This window comes from Epinephelus moara, chromosome 1, assembly GCF_006386435.1.
Source record: "Epinephelus moara isolate mb chromosome 1, YSFRI_EMoa_1.0, whole genome shotgun sequence".
Taxonomy (NCBI): domain Eukaryota; kingdom Metazoa; phylum Chordata; class Actinopteri; order Perciformes; family Serranidae; genus Epinephelus; species Epinephelus moara.
The window spans coordinates 30649983-30671978 of NC_065506.1; the positions used below are offsets into that span (position 1 = coordinate 30649983).

The window sequence follows — 21996 nt, forward strand, 5'->3', positions numbered from 1 at the left end:
TTTGTATGCATTTGTTTCTTGTTAACAAACGTTTGTTTTATAGATATGTCTAATAATTATTTTGTGGATAATGCTTGTTAGGACATCGACATTTGACTGAATCAGTAGGTATCGCTAGGTTAAGTGTTGATTGTAAATAACTGACATGTTAAAAGCCTCCCACTTAAGCTAACGTTAGCTATCCATCAATACTAACTGTCAGCAACATTTAGCAATTTACCACACTGACAGTGAATATTCACCTATCTCAGATGCCTAAAATTTCAGTGTTAAAGCCTTGGTTAACCTGCTACACAACAGCTATTTGTCATTTTCTGTGACTGCCTGTTTCCCCAAAAGGAGGTGCATCCTGGGTGATGACGTGGTGCCAGTCTAGTCTGAACATGTTTTAAAAAACAGCCATAACAATGTATGTTTAAAACTTCCCCAATTAATTCCACACCATTTCCAGGCCTGAATCACAGTTTTCTATTTTCATAATTTTTCCAGGAATTTCATGATTGTGGGAACCCTGTAAAATAATAAAACAGTACATTTGTAGGTTTTAATACCTTTCAAAGAAGGATGGAGAGCAGGCGTTCATCGACATTGTCATAGCTGACGAGTTCTGGCAGTCCAGCCCATCCAACATAATGTCAGGGTAATCCTCTGCACTACAAGACGGCGTACGTGGAGTCTGCATTACTTCCTCAAAGCTGGGGCAGGAGATGACAGATGTTGGCGTGGGGACACCAGTCGGTCTGTTTTGATCTGGCCTGGGAGAGGCAGGGAGGTTCTCCTTCATTTGGTGGCCAGCCAGCCAGTCCTTTGAGTTCTGGCTGTCAGTGGGCTGGAACTTCCTGCTCGGGGACATCATTTGAGCCGGAAGACCGACATCCTTCAGCTTCTTCTCTTTAAGACCAGACTCCAGACTGTTAGATTTCTTTGATGATAGCTCATTGCGGTTTTTCCGTACTTCCTCTGTGGACTTGGTCTTGTCCTTGAGTTTAGGGTCCCCTGACTTAGGTCTCAGCTTCTCCATCTGCTTCATCCTTTCTTTGTGTCTCTTGTGGCGCTCTTCAATCTCCTGGTCTTTGAGACTCAACATCTGACCAAAACTTGTCATCTGATAATCACCATCCACCAAAAGTTTTTCACGTGGACGATTATCTTTCCTCACGGTGTCTTTGGATTGAGTGAGCTTTTCATTTTCATCCTTAGCTTTAGATTTACTATGGTCCATTCTGTTGTCTTTCTCCATAGTATCCCGACTTCTGTCTTTTTTCATGTCAAATTTAGGACTGTCTTCTTTTGACCGGTCTTTCAGGACGGTGACCTGTGGGCTATCTTTCAACCCTGACTTCACATCCTCTTTAGAGTGTTTGAATGACCCAAAGCCATCGATGTACTTATTCTTCTCCTCCTTTATTTTTTCCTTGTGTTTCTCCTTTTTCTTCTTGTCCTTTGTCCTGTCACTGATGACACCGGTTGCTTTATCTTTGTCCTTTTTGGACATCTCTTTTTCAAATTCCAATGTTTTATCAAAGTCGTCATCGCCGTCACCCTTACCTCCGTATGGGAATGTGTAAGGGTCTGCCTCTAGAGGCATGGGCTCTTTCTCAAAAGGTAGACTCTCTCTGCGGCTGTAGGACTCTCTGATCTCCTCTGTCTTGTCACGTTTGTCTCCTTTGTCCTTCTTGACCTTTTCTTTGTCCTTGTCATGGCTTTTCTTGGATGAGGATGAAGAGGAATGTCGATGCCTTTCTTTCTCCCTGAACTTGTCCTGGGGTGTAGATATGGACAGGGAGTCTCTCCTGTCCTCAGTCACATCGGTCAAGCTGATGGAGTCATAGTAAGTAGTGAGGACTGGCTCGTGACCTCTGTCAGTGAAACTGTCTGAAGAGATTTCACTGTTCTTGTCATTGGAGTCATCCTTGTAGTCATTCATAGCTTCCTCCTCGAGTTTTTCTAAGAGGGACTTCTCATTCTCACCACTGCCTTTTGAGGGTTTCCTTTCCTTTGAATGGTCCAGCTTGTCCTTATATTTAGTCTTTGTCTTTTCCTCACTGGTGTCCCTTTTGTCCAGTAGCTTCAGCTTGTTTTTCTTCTCCTGATTTGAGTCCACTGACATTCTGTCTTTTCTTTCCTTGTGTTTTGCATCAACAGAGTCTTTCTTGTCTTTGTTGTGTTTCTCTAGGGAGCCTTTCCTCTCTTTGCCTGTGTCAAATGTGGCCTTTTCTTTCTTCTTCTCCTTGTGTTCTTTGTCCTTTGCCTTTTCTGTGTTATGTTTAGCCTCTGCAGAAGATTTTCTTATTTTCTCTGAGGGGAAGTGATCCAGCTCATCCTGATCAGGTGTTGAGTCTTTTCTGATGGAGTCAGACACAAGTGCAACACCACCATTATAGCTGTCCTCATCATCATCACTCTCATCAGTGAAGATGTCAGCTATCTTGTACCACGTTTTCTCCCGGATTTTCTCAGGTTTTCTCTCCTCTTTTTTTACCTCTAAGAAATCCTTCTCCCTGTCATTGTGTTTGTCTTGGGAGGCCTTTTCTTTCTTGTCCTTGGTCTGTTCTGAAGACAACTTTCGATCTTTGTCTTTGCCATGAGACTCTTTGTGTTTGTCTTTGACTCCCTCCTTCTTGTCTTTGGTGCCTCGGTCTGTGTCCTTTTCCTTGACAGTTTTTTCTGTAGAGCTTTTCTCACTTTTATCCTTCTCCTGATCAGCTCCTCTGTCTTTTATTTTCTCTTTGTGCTTGTCAGCTTTAGTCTTTTCTCGCTTTTCAATACCCTCGCCCTTCTTTTCTTTCTCCTTTCCAGAGTGGTTTCTTTCTCTGTCACACGATTTACCAACAGCATCAATTTCTTTGAAGAAAGTATCATTGCCATATTCATCTCTTATGGATTCCTGCTTGATTTTTATGTCCTTTCTTTCCTTCATGAAGTCATATGAGTCTTTACGGTCGCGACTGTTGTCTAAAGAGTCCTTGTCTTTTTTGTCTTTGACCGTTTCTGTGGACTCCTTCCGCTTCTTTTCTTTTTCAACGGAGTGACTGGAGTTTAATTTTTGTTTTTCTGACCAGTCCTTTTTCTTTTCATTTGTCTTTTCTGAGGAATCTTTGTCTTTCTTCTTAGAAGTGGCTTCTTTCTCTGATCTTTTCTCATTGTGATCTGATTTTTTGTCCTTGACTTTGTTTTCTTTCCTCCTTGTCTCTTCCTTAACAGTCTCGACAATTAGTTTAACAGCGTTGTTGGCTTTGTATTCCTTATAGGAGACTGGAGCGTCCCAGCTGTCATCTCCACAGAGGGAGGAGTCAGAGGACATCTCAGATCCCCATCTGTCATGATGGTCATCTGAGGCACTGAGCTTCGTGTCCTCTAAGTTGAGGAAACGGTTGTTTACGTCATAACCTTCATACTCAGACTCTTCCTTCTGTGCTTTGTCTTTTTTGCATTTCTCCTTTTCCTCCTTGGTGTTTTTCTCCTTGTCCACTTTTAGATGTTTTTCCTCTTTCTGCTCACTTTTTCTGTCCGTCTTTGAGGACTTCTCCTTGGACTTTTTCTTTTTCTCCTCTTTGTGAGCCTTCTGTTTATCCTCCTTGGGCTTCTCCTTCTCCTTGACGTTTCTATCCTTGTCAGACTTTACAGGCTTCTCCCTCTCCTCCTTATTTGTCTTGTCCTTGGTGGAGTCCTTTGTTTTCTTATTTTTCTCCTCTTTTGCTGTTCTGTGCAGATCTTTTCCAGATGACCAATCCTTATCCTCAGACTTACTTTTCGAAAGCCTGTCCTCCTTTTTCGAATGGTCTTTTTCGTGTTTGGATAACTTGACCTTGCCCTCAGCTGGCGATTCTGACTCGACAATTAAGGACTTCTGCCTTGAATCGTCAAAATCAAAAGAATAGCTCTTGACAAATTTCTCATTCATATCTTGATTGAGCACTAGACTAGGGGCTTTGTCCTTTTCCTTATTTTTGTGCTTGTGCTTCACTTTATGCTTTTTCAGCACTTTGCCATCTCCATCAGTTTTGGAGACCGCACTGTCTGCATTGGAGTTTTTATAGAGCTCTGAATTTTTCTTGTCTACCGTGCTACTGTGCACATTGTTATTCTTCTTTTTGTTCTCCTGCGCTTTCCTCTTAACTTGTTTTACTGACTCTACGCTGGAATCAGCAGAGGAGTAGTCCGACTCACTGGACAGTCTTGTTCTGACTGAATCTGAGAGAGAACTGACGTCTGACCATGTAGGAGATGACACGGTCTTCCAGCCATCTGTCCTCCACTGCTTTGGATGCTGTTCTGCTAATGACGGGACTTGTTTCTGAGAGTTCAAGTTTCCATGGGAAGAGGAGGAGGATGCATTAAAGCCAGTGGAGTCTTTCAGGCTCGTTGCAGAGGAGTCCTTTATACTGTTTGAGCCCTTATCATCCTCACTCTCCATATCTCCACAATCAGAGTCAGATGTACAGAACTTGTCATTGACTTTACCAAACCTCACTTCTTTACTGACATTATTTTTACTCTCCTTCTTCCGCTTCTTTTTGACTTTATTCTTGTCTTTTTGTTGTTTAGAGCTCATGCTGCCAGAGTCTCTAGTCTTGGTATTTGTTTGCTGGGCTTGTTGCCGTGGCGTAGGCGCTGCCGTGAAACACGTCCTATCATCCTCGTCTGAACTGTTACTGTCAGAGATGATCCGCCTGACAGTTTTCTTTGGTGTGAGCGAGTTGCTTTTGGAATAAGTTTTGACCTCCATCTTGGGTATGGAGATGAAGCTGTTGGCCTTGGTGACTGGGTCCTTACGGAAGTCTTTTTTCAAGAGGTGTTTATCGTCCACAGGAGGAACACGTTCCTCCTCGTCATCCTCGTCGAATTCGTATTCATCTTTGACGGGTGTGACAGCAGATTTAGGAGGGTCTACGGTTTTTCCTTTCAACTTCAGCTTCTCAAACTCTGAGTCTGTGTTATTGCCATCAACAGAGCTGGACGGGGCAAACGAGGGGGCATCTTCCTCCTCCGAAGATTCTGCGGAAAGCACAAAGAGGCACGGTCAATACACATTTAATCAAACACTTGCAGCTCAATCTAAAATAATTACTTGCGTGACCAAAATTCAATTGAGTGACTGGAGGATTTAATACCTGATGAACTTTCTTCACTTGAAGTGTAAGTGCCTTTCCCCAGCAATAGATTCAACATAGTTGGAGAGTTGGCAACCTTTAACGCCGTTTCACCTCTCCTGTTGCTTTGACGTGGGTCCCCTCCATACCGTAAAAGTAGCTTAACCACCTGAAACAAATTAAATAAGACATTTCATTAATATAAATTGCAGTTTATGAGATGATAATATGAAGTTCCCTTATGATTCAGACTTTAGAGGTCAAAGGTTATAAAGTTAATGTACCACAAGCTTTGTGGATGAGCTTGACAGGCAGCCAGGGTGATCTAGAAACTGACACTCTGCCACCATTTGCTTTTCCATTTTCAGAGTCTTATGATAACTAAATCTATTGTTTTGCCTTATGGAGTTTATGAAATGTATTAATGCCTTTAGTGACTGTGCATTTTTTCTTTTACCTTGAAATGTCCATTGTTGGATGCATCGTGTAGAGGGGTGTCGTCATCCAAACCCTTTGTGTTGACCTCTGCTCCGGCTGCCAGCAGCTGCTTGGCCACATCATAATACCCCCTGTTGCATGCCTCATGCAATGCAGTCCAGCCTAAAAATGAGAAGATGTACTCCGTGAGGTGTGTACACAGCATATGAATGAATATACAGCGCTACATGCACAAAGTAAAGGACGGTCTATGCAAAAAGCCTCTCACCTGCAAAGTCTTTTACATTCACATCAGCTCCCTCGCTGATGAGCTCCTTGATGCGGCGTACCTCTCCACGGATTGCTGCTCTGTGCAGCCGAGTCTCTCCTCTCTCATTCCGTTTGTTCACTTTGTCTTTGGTTTTAGATGCAGAGTTTGGCGTTCCCTTCTGACCCAGACTGGACTGTGACTGGTGCTTTGGTGTTGTGTCTGTAGGTAGGAGATGGACAATCAATGTCAACACAGTTTCCTATGGCACATTTTGTTATTGTTGTTTCTCTCTTGTTTACTATCACCATTATGACAAACTGTTTGTTTTAACGGCTTACAGCCAGAAGGGGGCATTCTCACTCTAGCAATCAGCAGCAGAGCACTTAGACCTATATCACTTGAGCTCATTTCATCACATTTACAAGATTAAACCCAAGCCTTAATCACATTTACATTATTGAGTTTGCACAGCTATTGTCCCAAATGATATTTGAAACACACTCACTTAATCTATGCCCATGCCTTCAGGCATGCAACAAAGGAATTAACACACAAATAAAAGTGGCTACGCATTGGTCCTCATCAACCTAATTCTATCCCAAATTTCACCAGTAAGAGAAAAAGTACAATGTTGCAAAAATAATGCTCTTTTAGGTGCCTGATACACTGACGGCGAATGACTTTGTCTACCAACAATAAACATACCACTTGACAGGACATAAGGATGAAGTGAATACTATGAATAATTATCTAACCGCAAAAAAGATACCAGATAACGAACAGAAAACGAAATGCTTGCAGGCCTTGGGCATTTGAAGTCTAATGTTTTGGCTCAGATGTTGAGATTGCACCATGAGTTCCAGATTAATGCAATACCACCAGGAGAACCAGTTTATTTTCCTCAACAGCCCCCTTGTATTTCAGAGCAATAATTCCACTACTGTAGATGAATGACTGTTGCACTGCTTAAACAAAACAAACACTTTAAGTCTGACAGCCTAGCTGTAATGAGAATTAATGTGGATTAGCTTGTATGATTAGATTGGAATTAAGTACCCGGTTCTGTCCAGACTGAGGCAGAGTGAGACCAAGATGTGGCCCCAAAAAAAAAAAAAAAAAAAAAAAAAAAAGTAGGCAACGTGCTCAACCTCCAAAAAATAAACAAAAACAATCAACCCCATGACTCATCCCCTCGAGCCCCTCTTTCTCTTTAAGCCCACCTTCATTACTCTCTGCGACACACAGACACTCACACACACACAGACACTGTCTACATATAAAGCTCCCTCCCGTTGCTCTTTCCTTGTCCGCCACCCGTCCACAGAGGACGTGGTCTCCATGATAAGCACGCACCTGGACTGTTGACGGACTCCTCAGCTGTCATTTGCATGAGCAAGGCCACCTGCTGCCGCTCAGAGAGGGGGTACCCGGCCCGGATCCCTGGCATCCCCATTCCAAACGGCAAGCCCGCCTTCCGGGTGTTGGTGGGCTCCTTTTTAATGCGCTTCCGCTCTGGACCTGGTTTCTCTGTAACGACAGTGAGAGGAGAGAGGCGATGTTAATGTCATTGGTTTGCACAGATGCACATGTATGCATGTACTTCACAACACATTAATTCACGCACACAATGCCAAATGTAATTTATTGAACCTTGTGGAAGAGTGGGAATACTGTGTGTGTTATTAGTGTTATACCAATAAAAGACATGCATTATTATTGTGAAAATATTCATTGGATATCTTTATTGTCTATTTCTCTCTAGTTTTTTTGGCCACATCCTTATATTGTTTCCAACAAAACAAAAAAACTTTATTTCTTAAATATGACACCTAAACTAAGACAATCACCAATATTTCCGTTACAATAACCGTCTTCTACAATTGTGAATTGTCAAAAGCACACTAAATACATCAAAACAGTAGTACTTATTTTAAATGTTTTTTTTAAATAAAAATCCCAGTCAATGAAAAATCAATAATAACAACAAAGGCCCTACACATGTAGTGTGTTTACTGGTATCTGATTACTTTGTCTGACCAAAAGACAATAAAGCAAAAAGTATTCAAGCTGCAATAAAATGGATTTCTCAACAACACACAAATGCCCCTGCAAAACATCAGGTAGTTTCCATACCTATCACCTAAAAAACACCTCTGTAAAAAAGAAACTAAACATACTTGCTGACACACTGCATACATATGTATAGTAATAGGATAGAGGTTTGGTGGTAGCTGGGGGTGACTTCTGTGTTATTACCCAGCTGCCCCTGAGGAAGGGAGGGGCCAGCGAGCAGTGTGTTTATGTCTGTCTGTCTCCAAACCAATCAGTCTGAATGGAGAAGAGAGGAAAGAGGGTGTGACTTGGCAGGCCCATGGTTATTACGAAATAGTCGGTTTACATTTCAATTCAACATGGCCTTGCCAAGGTCACCACATGCCTGCCTGTGTGCCTGCCAGGCTGACTGGAGACACGGTGCTACTGGACAAAAGCAGCTGCTCCACAAAGACACACCCAGCAATTATTTTCAGTGGCAACATACCATCTGATGACCCTTATGGAGGGTGAAACTACACATGACTGTAACACTTCATCACTGTGGGGGAACGACTCCCACGGCAAGAAAAATCGCGAGCAACAATACAGACTCCTACCACAAAGAGAGAAATAGAAACAGTAAATTCAAATGTGCGTGCACAGAGACACCAGTAGATGCGTGGATGTGTCTGAGCCTGATTTCTTTTCTCATTCCAAGACTGGCTGCATTGCTCAAGGCCACAAACACACAAGTAAACAAGGCAAGAGGGAAGCATGGCGGCTCGTGCTTCCGGTGGCTGAGGGCTTTCCAGGAAAAGATTTTTCCAGTCTCAAGTACAGAGCTGATGAACTTTCACTAACATCTGTGAACACTTACAGCTAATGTGCCCCCACCCCTCTTTGATAGACTCTCACGTTCTCCAAAGCATTTGCAATTTAGACACATTCCTTCAGCTAAGACTTTAACAGCGGGAACCACAGAAGCAGTCCAAACATGTTTTTTAAGCAGAAGAACAGAGAAAGTGCTATGCTAGCTTTTCCAGGCTATGTTTACAAGATTGGGAACCAGGAGGGCAGTTATTACCCCCATGCACCCATGTGGAGGACTACACGACACACAAGGCCACAGTCTCTAATACCACATTCATCATCAGTGGCAGAAACCGGCCTGCTCATCTCTGACATGAATAAGCACAAATCTAAATGCAGATGGGGCACATGGAGCCGGTATAATTGCGGTTTTTAAATGGACAACTTTTAAGCTACCAGCTTGGTCTAAAATGACAAACTCTTGATGCAGCAACTGGGTACTGCCTGTACTAATGTGTGTGATTTTAATTTGACAAGATGTTGTGGGAAAATGGGACACAGCTACATACAAAATTCATTCCACATGTGTACAAAAGATGGGATATGTTTTTGCTTTCAGACGGTTTGTGTTAGTTTAATCAGCCTGAGAATTTAAGGAAAGATACAGATCAAAATGGTAAAACTGGGTTGATTAAACACGACTGTCTGCAACGTGCACCTTCAATCACTCATCACGTGAATCAAAAATACATGTGGATTACTGTATTACTCAAATGAGCAAACAATTACACAACGTCCTGTGCCTACTTCCGTAGCATGTATTTCTGTTGGATGTCTATTTAGGGAACACAGCTAGAGCTTTTATGTGTCTCAGTAAAATGATATTACTCAGCTTACAGACAGGGTTGAAACCGTACTCTCCTTACTGCTTGAAACTTGACGAACAAGATAAGAGAAAAGGAGAATAAAAAAAGGAAAGCAGGCTAGTTAGGGATAGTCAGCCCATGAATAGCCTGCCTACCTGAGCCATGGGAGGAGACCACATCAAACATGAATGCCTGGTAATAACAGAGGTACATTTTGATAGGACAGGCAGACAATACTACTGTGTTAGTGAACGCTAAAACAAAGAGAGAGTCTGGTTCAGTTGGCCTACACAACTCCACGACAAGAGGAACCACTCTAACCAGTCCGACCAGGTATGTTTGACCGTGGCACGTTAGGAGTGAAACAATGCTCTATTTAGGGACTAATAAAAACTGCATAAACAGGAAGTGAAGGGAGAAGAGGCAGGAAGTGGCCAACAGGATGTTTTGTCAATGCCTTGTATTGAGCAAGAGAGACTCATTAAGATACAGTATGAACAAAGTTGAATGGGCGATGCTGTCTGATCTCTCTGTCTAGGATTGCTGCATATTGCTTTAATGTGTTATGCAGCGAGAGCACAGCTTCTGTCCACTGGTTTTAATCAGAGCCAGTGTGACAAATCACTGTGTGTTATAACCCGCAAGACGGAAACGTGTGGGCTGAAGATCTGTGTAAACTAGAGATGGGCATTTTAAGGAACACCTATATACAAGACCTTGCATTGAATTATCACAAAGTACTCGAGTACTCAAATAAAAAAAAAACAATCTAAAGAAAGTATGAAAATGTAAATTGGCCAACAACTAAAAAAAAAGTGCAATCTGAAATTTATTCATGAACAACCAGGGTTATATTAGCCTATTTACTATCAATTCAAAGTTAATACAAATAAATTCAGAAAACAAATTAACAGCAAACTTTGTAATAGGTTAGACGCAGCCCTGAGGGACCATCTCCAGAATCCAGAGCCACCTCCTCCCAGTCAGTTCAACACAGCTAACACCTGACTAACGTTACCCATATGATACAAACAGCTAGCTCTGTCACTGTCTGTGTTCATGTGTGTGTGGGCAGATTCATGAATACCCTCTTTCCACCACAATTAGCGAATCTACGTAGGTTTTTTAAACACCAGAAAACCCAATAAAAACAGACGAACAACTCCATTGTTATTTCCAATAGACCACAGCTGTGTACACAGTTCTGCGGCAAACAAGTAATCCTTTTTGTATTTTTTTCCTGGTGTATCATGTTCGTCATCACAGACAGGCTGGAAAACAGGTTAGTACACAGTAGACAGCAGCATGGATGCCAGTGAGAATGTTACTGTGGTTACTTCGTTGTTTTATCTCTTCCTTATTCAGTTTCTCTTTTAAACCCAGTGCTGACTTATTTGGCACAATATTTGAGCGCTGCTTGGGCGGTATTTTGTGGCAGCTTGTCATTGCATGGTGTCTGCAAAGCTGATATATCTATGATAATATCTATGGCTACTGCAGTCATTTGACCAAGGAGTGAATGCCGATTGTAACCTTTCCCATTGAATGAAAAAGCCAGATTATACCGAGTGTTAGTGGATTTTCCTGGCACAGAGCTCACACTCCCACAGCAGCAGTTTCATGATAAACCGAGAGAGTGCAACAGCGAGGCAAGGAGGCATTGAGCGAAGTAATACACTGCACAAAGCTCTACAACAAAATAAGATTCTACCCATTTTAAATAGTAAAAGAAAATAAATAAAAGTCATGTGCACATGTGGGTGGTTGGGCAGCAATCACACTGAACATTGAATAAATACTGACGTCCAAGTCAAGTACTCAACAAGTCATGCCCACCCCTAGGGTAAACCAGCACCTTTAACACAGGGTACACAGGGCAATACTGCCGCAACAAAGACCCTTCACTACACCAGCTTTGCTTTTTAACACAAAACCAAACTACGCCGACAAAATCCCGCTCGAGTGGCTTATTTTAGATAGTGTGCCAGCATTCCATAAGCAAAGAGGAGCGATGAGTGTGACGTGTAAACAAGTGCAGTGCTTTCTAAACAATAACAACGGCATAACATGGCAACACCAATCATTTACCATCTCTGTTATATGACGGTTGATCTCATCCTCTGCCTGGAGGGTAAGGAGCTCCTGGACCTCATTATCTCCGCAATTTGGTGGGCATTTTCGGTAGCTGTTCTTTGTCTTTGAGTTATCAAGTAACTGCTGCTAGCTGCTTTTGAAATTTCCCGGTGGTGGGTCGCACACGTAACATGTCATCTAAACGTCACACCAGTCCGATTCTGCTGTCTCACATTCTTCCCACAAATGTCAATTCGTCTCCGTTTCTACCTCCACTGCCGGCTTAAAAGCAAAACAACTCTGTCCCCCCATTCTGTGTTCTTATCTTTTATAAAGAACAGTGAGGCAGAATAACAGTGCAGCATCCATGCCTTGACAGACAGTGTAAAGGTGCTACTGTCTCCCTTTGCAACCCATTCTACATGGCTCAGCTCGCACCTTCCTTCAACATTCACAGACCTGACCATCATTACTGTGCTGCACAACTGACCCAGTGGCAAAGGCAATGCTGCAAATGTAATTAATATCCTAGAAGGCTGCACAAAAAGGACAAAGTGACTCAGTTTGAGCACATCATTATGGTGAGCTACAAATTTAAAGACAAAAAAGAGCTGCTGACTTCGACCACGACAACAGTGAGCTGCCTAAATTTGTTTGGACAATAAGTTTTGGCCTGCTGTACATTCAAAGTGGGTGTTTCAGTCATCTCATCTGTGATTGCTCATTTTGAATGCCAGTATAGCTGATCAAACAACACTGCTATTGTCCTGTAACAGGCAATGTTGCATGTATAACATAAGAAATAATTATAAAGCATTATTTTCACCTTGGGTAACAGGTAGAACTTATTAGCCACAATGAAATCACAGCCTGACACAGACTCACAGAAAATATTTGTGCTCCAACTACTTATTTCCATGTTTGATTATTGGATTAGTCTTAAAAAAGGGTCCGAAATAACCTCATCAAAATGCTTATTTGACCAACAGTCTGAAACCTAAACTAATACAAATAAAATTAAGACTTAAAGCAGAGAAGAATACAATCTTACATTCAAGGAAGCGGAAACTTCCAAATTAATTTGTGTCTGATGGTCAACAGATTCATCGACTCATTTGAGCACTATATCATCTGTCAACAACAACAAAACTGTTTGTTTGGCTGTAGTCAAAGACAGTTTAAGTGATAATAGACAGTATGATGCTACAGAACAAAGTTATACGGCTGTGTTTGTCTCACTCCTTATAAGATAATGGCCGAATTTCTCAATTTTGTTGTTTGCCAACCAAAAGAAGACAGGGAGTAAGTGAGTTGTTTTGCTATTGTTTTTCGTAATTCAGTGAGGATGGAGCTCTTCACACAAACAACCTGAAAACACTGTTTGCTTTCACAAGCAAACAGCATTTTCAGAATTATTCTTCTTAGTGTGGGTGCAGTCTTAATCTGACAAGACTGTTCGACCATCTATCCCTGAACTCTGACTGCTGCTGCTGTGGATGGCAGTGGTGAGGAGGAAGAGGGGAGAGAAGAGCGGAAGGAGGATGACCTCAGGAAGGAGGAATGCTGCTGTCTAGCGCTCTTCAGGAGGAGGTCAAGGGAGGCTTGGCAATTCTAAAGGGGAGGGATGAGCAATGAAGTTTAAGAGTTTTGATTAACTTCAACTTAAATGATCTGCAATCTGGTGCGCACAGACGCACAGCCTGAGATATTACTGTCCCTTCTTTGGCTCACTTAAAGGCTCTTGTAATATCTGTAAACACCAAGCAGGCAACTTGCATGTGCTTTATAATTAGAGGCTGAGTTGATAGCAATGTATACAAACAACATCAGCATCACTGCAAAGGCTTTGCCTGCAGTTACAGAAACGGACGACGCAGTGAACCACATTTAAAATCAGCCCACGCTCAGGCTAGAGAGGATCTTTCAGAAAAAATTTAGTATTCATCAGAAGACAATTTTCAACACTGGATTTTAACACACCTCCAAATAACATAGCTGAGACATTTCACAAGGGAACTGAAGAAAGCCAAATATGATGGAAAGTGATTGGAGGGGATTTTAGAGCTACACTGCAGAGAATCTGCTTCTGGTGCCTTAACCTAATGCACCAGCTCTTAAGCTAAGACAATTACTTGAAACCATATTTTTCCATTTTTGCCTGGTCATTACTGTGTAGCAATCGGCAATCTTGAATATCAGCAGATAAATCCCCAAACCAGCAAATCTAATAGATCACGATCATTTTTTGGTCTTAATTTTGGGGCACCAGGGCATCCAAGAAGCTTGCCAGGATTTGATTCTGACCCGCAGTTCTTTGCTGTATATTTCTGCTCACCGATTTTTATAAAAGGTTTGATCGTGGAATCGGGGAACAGAGTTGTCTCGCCTTTAAGCCTGCAGCAGAGGTAGTAACAGAGCCGAAATGATGTCTTCGTAAAAGGAACAACCAGCAGGATGTGACCACGAACAGGACAGCTGTGACATTTTGATTAAGTGTTATGTATGTGACCCACTGCCAGCAGCAGTTAGCAGCTAACTCAAAGAAGAAAAGCAGCCAAAAATGTCCACAAATTAGGGAGACAATAAAGGCTGGGAGCTTCTGACTCTCTGAGCAGAGGACAAGATCAGCCACTGTATATCAGCGACGTTAAATGATTGTTATTGCCAATGATTACGCTGTTGTATTACATGTCACAACCATCACTCCTCTTTTGGCTCTGAAATGGCGGCATGCTATCTAAAATCACACACTGGGGCAGCAAGATCTAGCTATTGTTTGGGTCTGTGTAAAGAAAGCCACGTAAGGAAGGGAACTTCGTAGCGGCCCTATAACATGATCTCTGTGTAAAAAGCACTTAAGCTAATCTCTATCAGTTCAAGCCACAGAAGGATGAAGAGTTGGTTGTGGGGTAGCCTTTGAATGGAGGGTGGAGGCTGTGAAGTGTCAGAGGTGTAAAATTTTGCAAAGGGGCTAGACACTGACCCATCAGGGTCAGCACTTGAAAGGCCAACCAATGAAGTCAGACTGTAAAACACAGATATGCTGAAACAACTCAATATACAGGTAAGGAAGGTATGCAGACATAAGCCCTGAATAAGAACACACAGGCATATATATACAGAACAAAAACACTTCTCAAGCTACTATGCGAGTCACTGCTAAGACATAAAAATTTGCAGTATGGTGCAATGCATTCTTTAAGTACTAAATTGACAGGCAGATGCTTGATTGTGTAAACTGTGGGAGTTGTGTAATGGCATGTGCCCTGGAAACTTCCAGGCTTCATCAGTATGTAAACACAAGAAACTATTAAGAGACAGTTCTGTTAATAGTATGCTGCAGAGCTGAAGTTGAGAGTCAAGGGCTGAAAGACCATGTATTCCAAACCAAGAGAAGATCAAGCTATTAGCATGCCAATAGACTGTCCAGCTATTGTTCCTCAAGTGAGAGTTCACACCTCCCCTGCTGAGGAGGGAGGAGTTTCATGGGGAAGCTACGAGAAGCAGCCCAAAAAAGCAAACAGGTAAATAATGTGAAACCACATAATGAGAGTAAAAAGAGAACATACAACACATATTTTTCCTCAAGAAACAGTACACTAAACGAACTTGAAACATACATGTAAACATGTGCGAGACATCACACTGACAAACACAACAAGGATTCAAGAGTGCCAATCAAAGTAGTAATGAGGAAACAAGTTACAGCTTCTCAATCAAACATTCCACTTATTCATAACTCCCTTGAGCTACACGGTAATTACACACAATCCCACGTGTCTACAAAATACATGTCCAATCTTACCAAACTTGACCCCAAACCATAATAGTTATCTTTTGCAACATGCACGCTTTTAGCTCTCCGCTCTTTCTCAAGTGTAATCACAGAACACAAACCAATGTAGCGTCTCAGCCAGCGCTGATGATGAAGGCTGTTACCAAAGCCTCTGAGTTGGACCATTATCAACAAACTAAATCCTGAACCCTTAAAGCCCAAAGTCAAACAAGCATGAGCAGTAGTCCTTCTCTGCCTAATTAAAGAAAACACAAAGCCGGAGCCTTACCAAAAGCCAGACCTGGTCAGGACTGCACGTTATACAAATTCCCAGTTAATTGGATCATGATTTTGTGTGGTCTTCCTCTCCTTTCAGACTGCGTCCGTAGCAGCAAATTCCTCGGTACTGCCACAGACACACAGCTGACTTGAAGCTAGGAGCTGGGAGTCCATTCACTTCAAAAAGCCCAGCCCCCATTTTTACAGAGCATACCTAACTACTTCCTGCAAGCTTGAGAGGATGTGATGTAATAACTCCCCTTTCCCTCTGACTGCCACTTCAAAGTCACATGGGGGTGGAGAAAGCATAAATGACTGCATTACAATATTCTCTTACCTGAGTCAGAATCTTTCTGGTCTCCATTCGCTCCAGCAGTGAAGGGCAGCTTCCTTTTAGGGGCCTTCTCTTTCATCTCTTTGACCCCATCACTGCGATCCAATTTGGGAGTCTTGTTTGACAACACTTTATCCTATGGAGGACAGAAATCAGAACATGAGGAACACTTTAAGTGGCATGGCTTTGAGGTAACACAACTTTAATTAAAATAAAGAAATAGTACTAGTTTTTTATGAACAGGCCAGAACAGACAGACAAAAGTACAAGTTAGTTGCGGATCCTGCAGCCTCCTCCTATAGTTGGTGTCGTTCTCTGCCTTGACTCTTTTAGCTATTATAGGCTTTGCAGAGCAAAACTTTTCCAAGGAGTTTCCTCCTAGATTCCAGCACAAAGAGCCAGGCGCAGCGAGAGGAGGCTAAGCTGACGCCGACTCGGCTCTGTGGTCTACAGCTGGTGGAAACAATCATAAGCCTGAGTGTATCTGCTATCAACAGATGTAAATACTTGTGTGTTTGTTCAACTTGTTTCTTTGTTGTATTGGGATCTGATAGTGACAGTGACTTGCTTATCCTGACTAGCAGCTTTACAGCAGTTAGAGCTGAAAAGACGCCGCAAAAGTCTGGAGTTGTTTACTGTGAATTCTTGTAGGATTACAATTAAATATTGAATTACAAATATTATCATGTTCTTCAGTGTTTCATTAACTGATCTATTGACTAATCAAAAGTTACTACAGCTCAAAATGATTTCTTCAAATTCCTTACAATTTACAACTGTATTGTAAAGAGAAAAAGAGCAAACACTCACTAAGAAGCTTTCACTGGCCATTTTTCATTATGTTTACTAAATAAATTTGCTGTTGAGTAATGAAAAAAGAATGGAAAAAACAAATTTAAGTTTCAGCGAATAACAGAACAGAGTATCACAGCAGCAGAGCCACAAAGTTAAAAAAAAAATAAGCCAACCCAAACACATATACAGATACACAAAACACTGTAGGATACTACACAGCATGAAGGGGACACAGTCAAAGCAAAGCCGAAATGCAGACTCTGTCCTGGCAGATACTAAAACACAAAGACTGTATCTTCGGCCAAAAATAAAGAATAACTAGATTATAAATAAATGACAATCCATACTTTGTATATATTATGGCTGCATTAAAATGCCAGGACTTAAAAGGCACAACTGAATTTCTAATATATATGGGCAAGCATGTGTGGCACACACTGAGTCAGTTCAATTTACAACAGAAACTCCAGTCACCCAGAAGTGTAAATTTAAAGGCTCTTAAAGCTGAGGTAGGTAGAAATCTGGAGAGGGTGAAAAACAAAAAGCGGCAGAATCTGAAATGACACCCTCCTCCTGCAGCTCTCCCCCCTCTATCATAAGCCCCTCCCACCATATGCACTGATTTCATACAGAAACTAACTGTTTCCCATACTTTGGTTCATTCAATCTTATTTCTCTCTCTGTGTTTATCAAACCACAACTGAGGCAAGAATTAGCTAGCCTGCATCCAACCGTCTCTCTGCTTTGCTCTCTGCTGTTGTGAACTTGTTTCCCTGATATGAGAGCGGTCGGCAACCTGTGAGACAGGACTTCAGTCAGCTAACCCCCAGTGCCAGGTGACACGGTGTACTGGCAGCCAGCGGCAGTGCTGGGTCTACCCAATGTAACAGCAGCAACATAAAGTTCGCTGATCTGGTGGGGAGTCGGGCTGTCCATTCCCCCAGAGTTAGGGTTTGTGCTGGCTGGATTCGGGCTGCTGCAGCAGCTGACTTTCTGGGGGTCTGTCTCCAGAGCTGCTGCCCGCTCTCCTCCCAGCAAACTTGTCTGTACTTGCGGGGAGTGAGGCGGAGGTGTCACTGTGATTCAAGGCTCTAGTTAACATTAGCTAGAAAAACATGAAATTGAAGTTCAAGCCACAAGCCTTTAGCTCCAGTTAGCAGAGGGCGAAACTATTAGCAACATTTTCTCTCCATCTCTGAAACCTTTGCTGATACCGACGCGTTAGTCAGTTTTCCTTTTTAGGGTTGCTTTGAAGTGTAGGCACTGAGCAATAGCAACTTTCTCTGCAGGATTCTCAGCCATTCAATCAGCCTTTTACCGGAGGCACATGCACGTGAATCTGCATTTGTAGCACAACCAGTAGAAAGGCCTTCTCTCTGAAATGACCTGTGATTGGCCAGAGTCTCCCGTCATGGGCTAGATTTACTAAAGCCTGAAAACAGAGCCAAGAGGAGGTGGAGAATTGCTTAAATTAAAATATGCTCAAAGGTTATCAACAATTGCCCAGTGATGCCAAAATGAAACTGCCCACCCCAGCTTTAATCCCCAAAACAGCCAGTTGCTTTTTATTTTCTTCCCTTCACCACAGTAATTGGACATATCTGATGCACTCTTTCTGAACTGCAAAGTTGGTGTTGTCCCAAGACCACAGCACTGGAGGGAGCAACAAAGACTGTAAGAAAATATTATCACCAACTACCAATGTAAAACGTATAATGCTGCTTCAATTAGAAAGTAATTGTTATGTAATAATAGAGTTGCGTCTTTTCTCATTTAATATTTTCCATGTGCGGTTCTGGTCTGAAGCATGCAGACTAAACGCATCTTCTTTATATTCACAAGTCGATCCTGGAATATTTCAGGTGACTGTGCTTGTGGAATACTGTTGACACCATCTGTAGTAAACGCCACAGGAAATAAACGATACAGGATTAAGCAATGAGTGAAAAGGGAATTCACACCAGCAGTGGATTCATTCGGTTGTGGATCCCTGATGTGTTTGTCAAACTGCTCAGTCCAAACTGTACCATGGTGTAAGGTCGAGATGTTTTTAATCAGTGCACTTCCGAGGGTTTAAGGTCTCATAACGGAGATCCAGGAACAGGTCAGATGTAGCCTCTGTCCCCTACTCATCTCTCTCTATCCTCGGGGCAGGTTTTCCATTATGTGTCGACTCTTTGAACTCCTCCCCCTGCCCTGCCCCAGTCATAAGACTATGATGTCATGGTACAGTAGAGACAAACAGTGTCAGCTACAGTTAGCTGATCTCTCCGTCTCTCTCCTCTTTCCTCTCTGTCTGTGTCTCCCCTCAGCGACACAAAGACTTTTAACAAGAGAACACAGATGCACACATCTGGGCATGTGCAAAAGCTACAGTGCATCTAAGTGGGGAAACTGAGATGCAAGGGAATGATTGCTTTAAGTGGAGAAATAACATACAACAGCAGATGCAGAGCTAAATTGCATTGGTAGAAAATGGTCAAATAACCAAAGCTTATCTCCAGAGTTAGACTGGCTTGTTTTTTTTGCTGAATTAAATTTAAAGAGAGCTTTGACAAGTGGACACTTTCCTCAGATCTGCCTTCATAAGACACCCTGTTTGATGGTCTCCTAGCAATGCCTGCTCTTTTCGTCTCACTCCGTTTTCCACCCACCCCTGTGCGCTTCATTCCCTCCCTCCCTTCCTCCATGCCAGAGTCTGATGCAATCCTTTGCAGAGGGCTGTAAATCCATGCCTGCATAAGCTGTACCTCTCCTCTCCTCGCCTCTTGGTGCTGCTCCTGGTAGCTGAACAGTTGGCACACACCGTGACATCATCAAGCTGCGCCCAACACTTTGTTCCAATGCAAACGACATGACTGTACCTGTGTCAAAATCAGGGGACGCTACCTTCACAGCCCTGCATTTCATGACTGAATATGTCTTGACAGGCCAACAAGGCCGTCCAATTCCAAAGATGCCTCTGAAATCTGGCTGAATTATTCAGCCTTATTTTGCCTGAACCTCGTGGACTCAAACACTGCATTCTTTGCAGTTTCCAACAGGCTATTATGCAAGAGTCAATTGTGCAATTGTACATTAATGTGGTCTCGGTATAGTTGGGAAATAGAAACCACACTTTATTTACTAGGAATAAGGGTTCAGGGGGCATCTTTTACAAGAGAGACCTGGCCGGGGTAGCAGCCATGCAAAATCACAACATATTAAAATACAACATAATATACAAAAATTAAAATGAAACAGAGAAGCAGCTACTTAACACAGTGCCTCTCGAGAAAATAACCATATGCCTGTATGACCAGATTCTTTATGATGCCCTTGAATACATCAATGGATATAAAAGTTTCTAATTTTAGATCTTTTAGCTGATTATTACATGCCCAAGGTTCATAGTAGGATAATTCAGTTTTCCCCAAATCTGTCAAAACCTAGGATACACACACAGCTTCTCAAGTGTCCATCTGTTACTGGCTAGTCTGTGGTGCCACATGATATTATCCTAATAACGGCATGTTTGTTTACAGCTTTCTCTTGATGGGAAGGCCTCTGTGATGTTCCACCTTGCCACTGACAGCTGGACTTTCCAACATTACAGATACTGGGAAACTTTCATAATACTTGCATCCACCACAGAGGGGTCAGAGAGCAGGATCAACCACAGAACAGCGTCACCGAAACTGGTATACATTCAAGTTTCAAGTTGAAGGAAACAGAGGGGGGACAGATACTTTCTGTGGTAGGACATGTTCCCAGGCCTTCTGGTTGAAAACCAATTTTCATATTTATTTTAGCTAACATTCCCTTACTGTTCGTGAGGCCTTCCAAAATTTTGTAATTGTTGATGAGATGTAGTGGTTTAGAGTCAAGTTTCAAGGACAAACAGCAGTTGAAAGTGGGGGTATGCTCTGTATAAAAACATTTGGTTTTTGGGGGCACAGTGTGTGCTTGTAGGTTTTTCAGTCTTACCTTCTTCCCACCCTGCTTTTCCACCATGTCGGTGTTGAGTGGGAAGTGGTCCAGCTGGGGGGTTTTAGAACCCCCACCTTTGGGCATCGTTCAGCTCTCCCCACGCCAAGCTTCATTCACGCTGCCATTGCATCGTCATCAACCGTCTGGAACAAAGAGAAAGGAGAAAAAAAAGAGATGGTGGGGGAGGTTAGCAACTGGCCACTACGTTTCTTTGAAAACACATTTACACACTGCCAGACGATGCAGCCATTAGCGGCACATCAAGCACTCTATTTTCAACCATTACCCCCCTGATCCGGAGGAAGCGCAGTTGAGAGGGAGGACAGCAGGCTGAGTTTTTAGCAGTGGCAGGCAAAAAGCTGATCTGATCTCTAGGCTGAACCCAAAGAGCAAGCAAGGTCTGCCTAGAAAACTACAGCAGGAGGAACTACAATCGTTCAAAACAACAGTGGCACACTATTAATATAAAAAAAATACCAATGATTACAACAGGACAGACAAAGTGAGATGTGCATAACCCTAATGTTTTGATATACTGACAGAGCCAGAAACAGAGGAGGAATGTCTTTAGGAACGTGACTGGCACGTCTTGACAAAAACCCAAACAGCTACTTACTGCCATAGCTAGCCACCCCTTGTAATTGTGGGGCTTTAATCTGCCCTAATTCACGGCATTCACACCAGTCAACAAGATGGGACTATTGCCCTCTTGCAGCAACAGCTAGGAATCTACCTGTAATGAGTGATTGGTTTTATCACAAACTTATAATACAGACAGCTCTGTACAGTTTAATGTGCCCTGTGTTCCCACTGTCTACTTTGTCCTCCATGTAAGTACACAACAACAATCCCCTGCCTGCCTTCCTTCATGAAGAGAGGCCTTCTGCTTTACAGGGCCATGAATTAATCATACATTCCATCCCTCAATTCTCTCCTCCATAATGCACATTTTCTTCTGAGTGCGTCCAAGTATGATCATCCTTGTGACTGACTGAGTGAGTGAACAGATGAGACCATGGCTGCATCATTTTTTTTTCTCTACTTTGAGACACTGGCACTCCTATCTTCCCTGGCGCCACTTCCATCTCCCCTCCCCTCCCCCCATCCTCCTTCCCTTCCCTTCCCTTCCCTCTGCAGTTATCCTATTCAAAGACTGCTATTTATATCCCTCCAGTCAAGTCAGTCAAGTCAAGACAGCCAGCCAGCCAGCCAACCAGAGAGGCACAGAGCTACAGAGGATGTACTGCTCCCTCTTTTACTGGTGTATGGAAGGAGAGACA

General features: G+C 42.6%; 1 protein-coding gene across 2 annotated transcripts in view; it reads right to left on the reverse strand.

The window, feature by feature from the left end:
* ankrd11 (ankyrin repeat domain 11) overlaps positions 1-21996 on the reverse strand; it is a 121585-nt gene that overhangs the window by 9301 nt on the left and 90288 nt on the right. For both annotated transcript variants that reach the window (XM_050054293.1, XM_050054284.1), the window contains exons 3-9: positions 20714-20859; positions 15956-16088; positions 7135-7308; positions 5800-6000; positions 5551-5693; positions 5115-5262; positions 552-4998 (exon numbers count right to left, since the gene is read on the reverse strand). In XM_050054293.1, coding sequence (XP_049910250.1) covers positions 552-4998; positions 5115-5262; positions 5551-5693; positions 5800-6000; positions 7135-7308; positions 15956-16088; positions 20714-20800 — 5333 coding nt within the window. In that variant the 5' untranslated portion in view covers positions 20801-20859. The remainder of the gene's footprint in view (positions 1-551; positions 4999-5114; positions 5263-5550; positions 5694-5799; positions 6001-7134; positions 7309-15955; positions 16089-20713; positions 20860-21996) is intronic.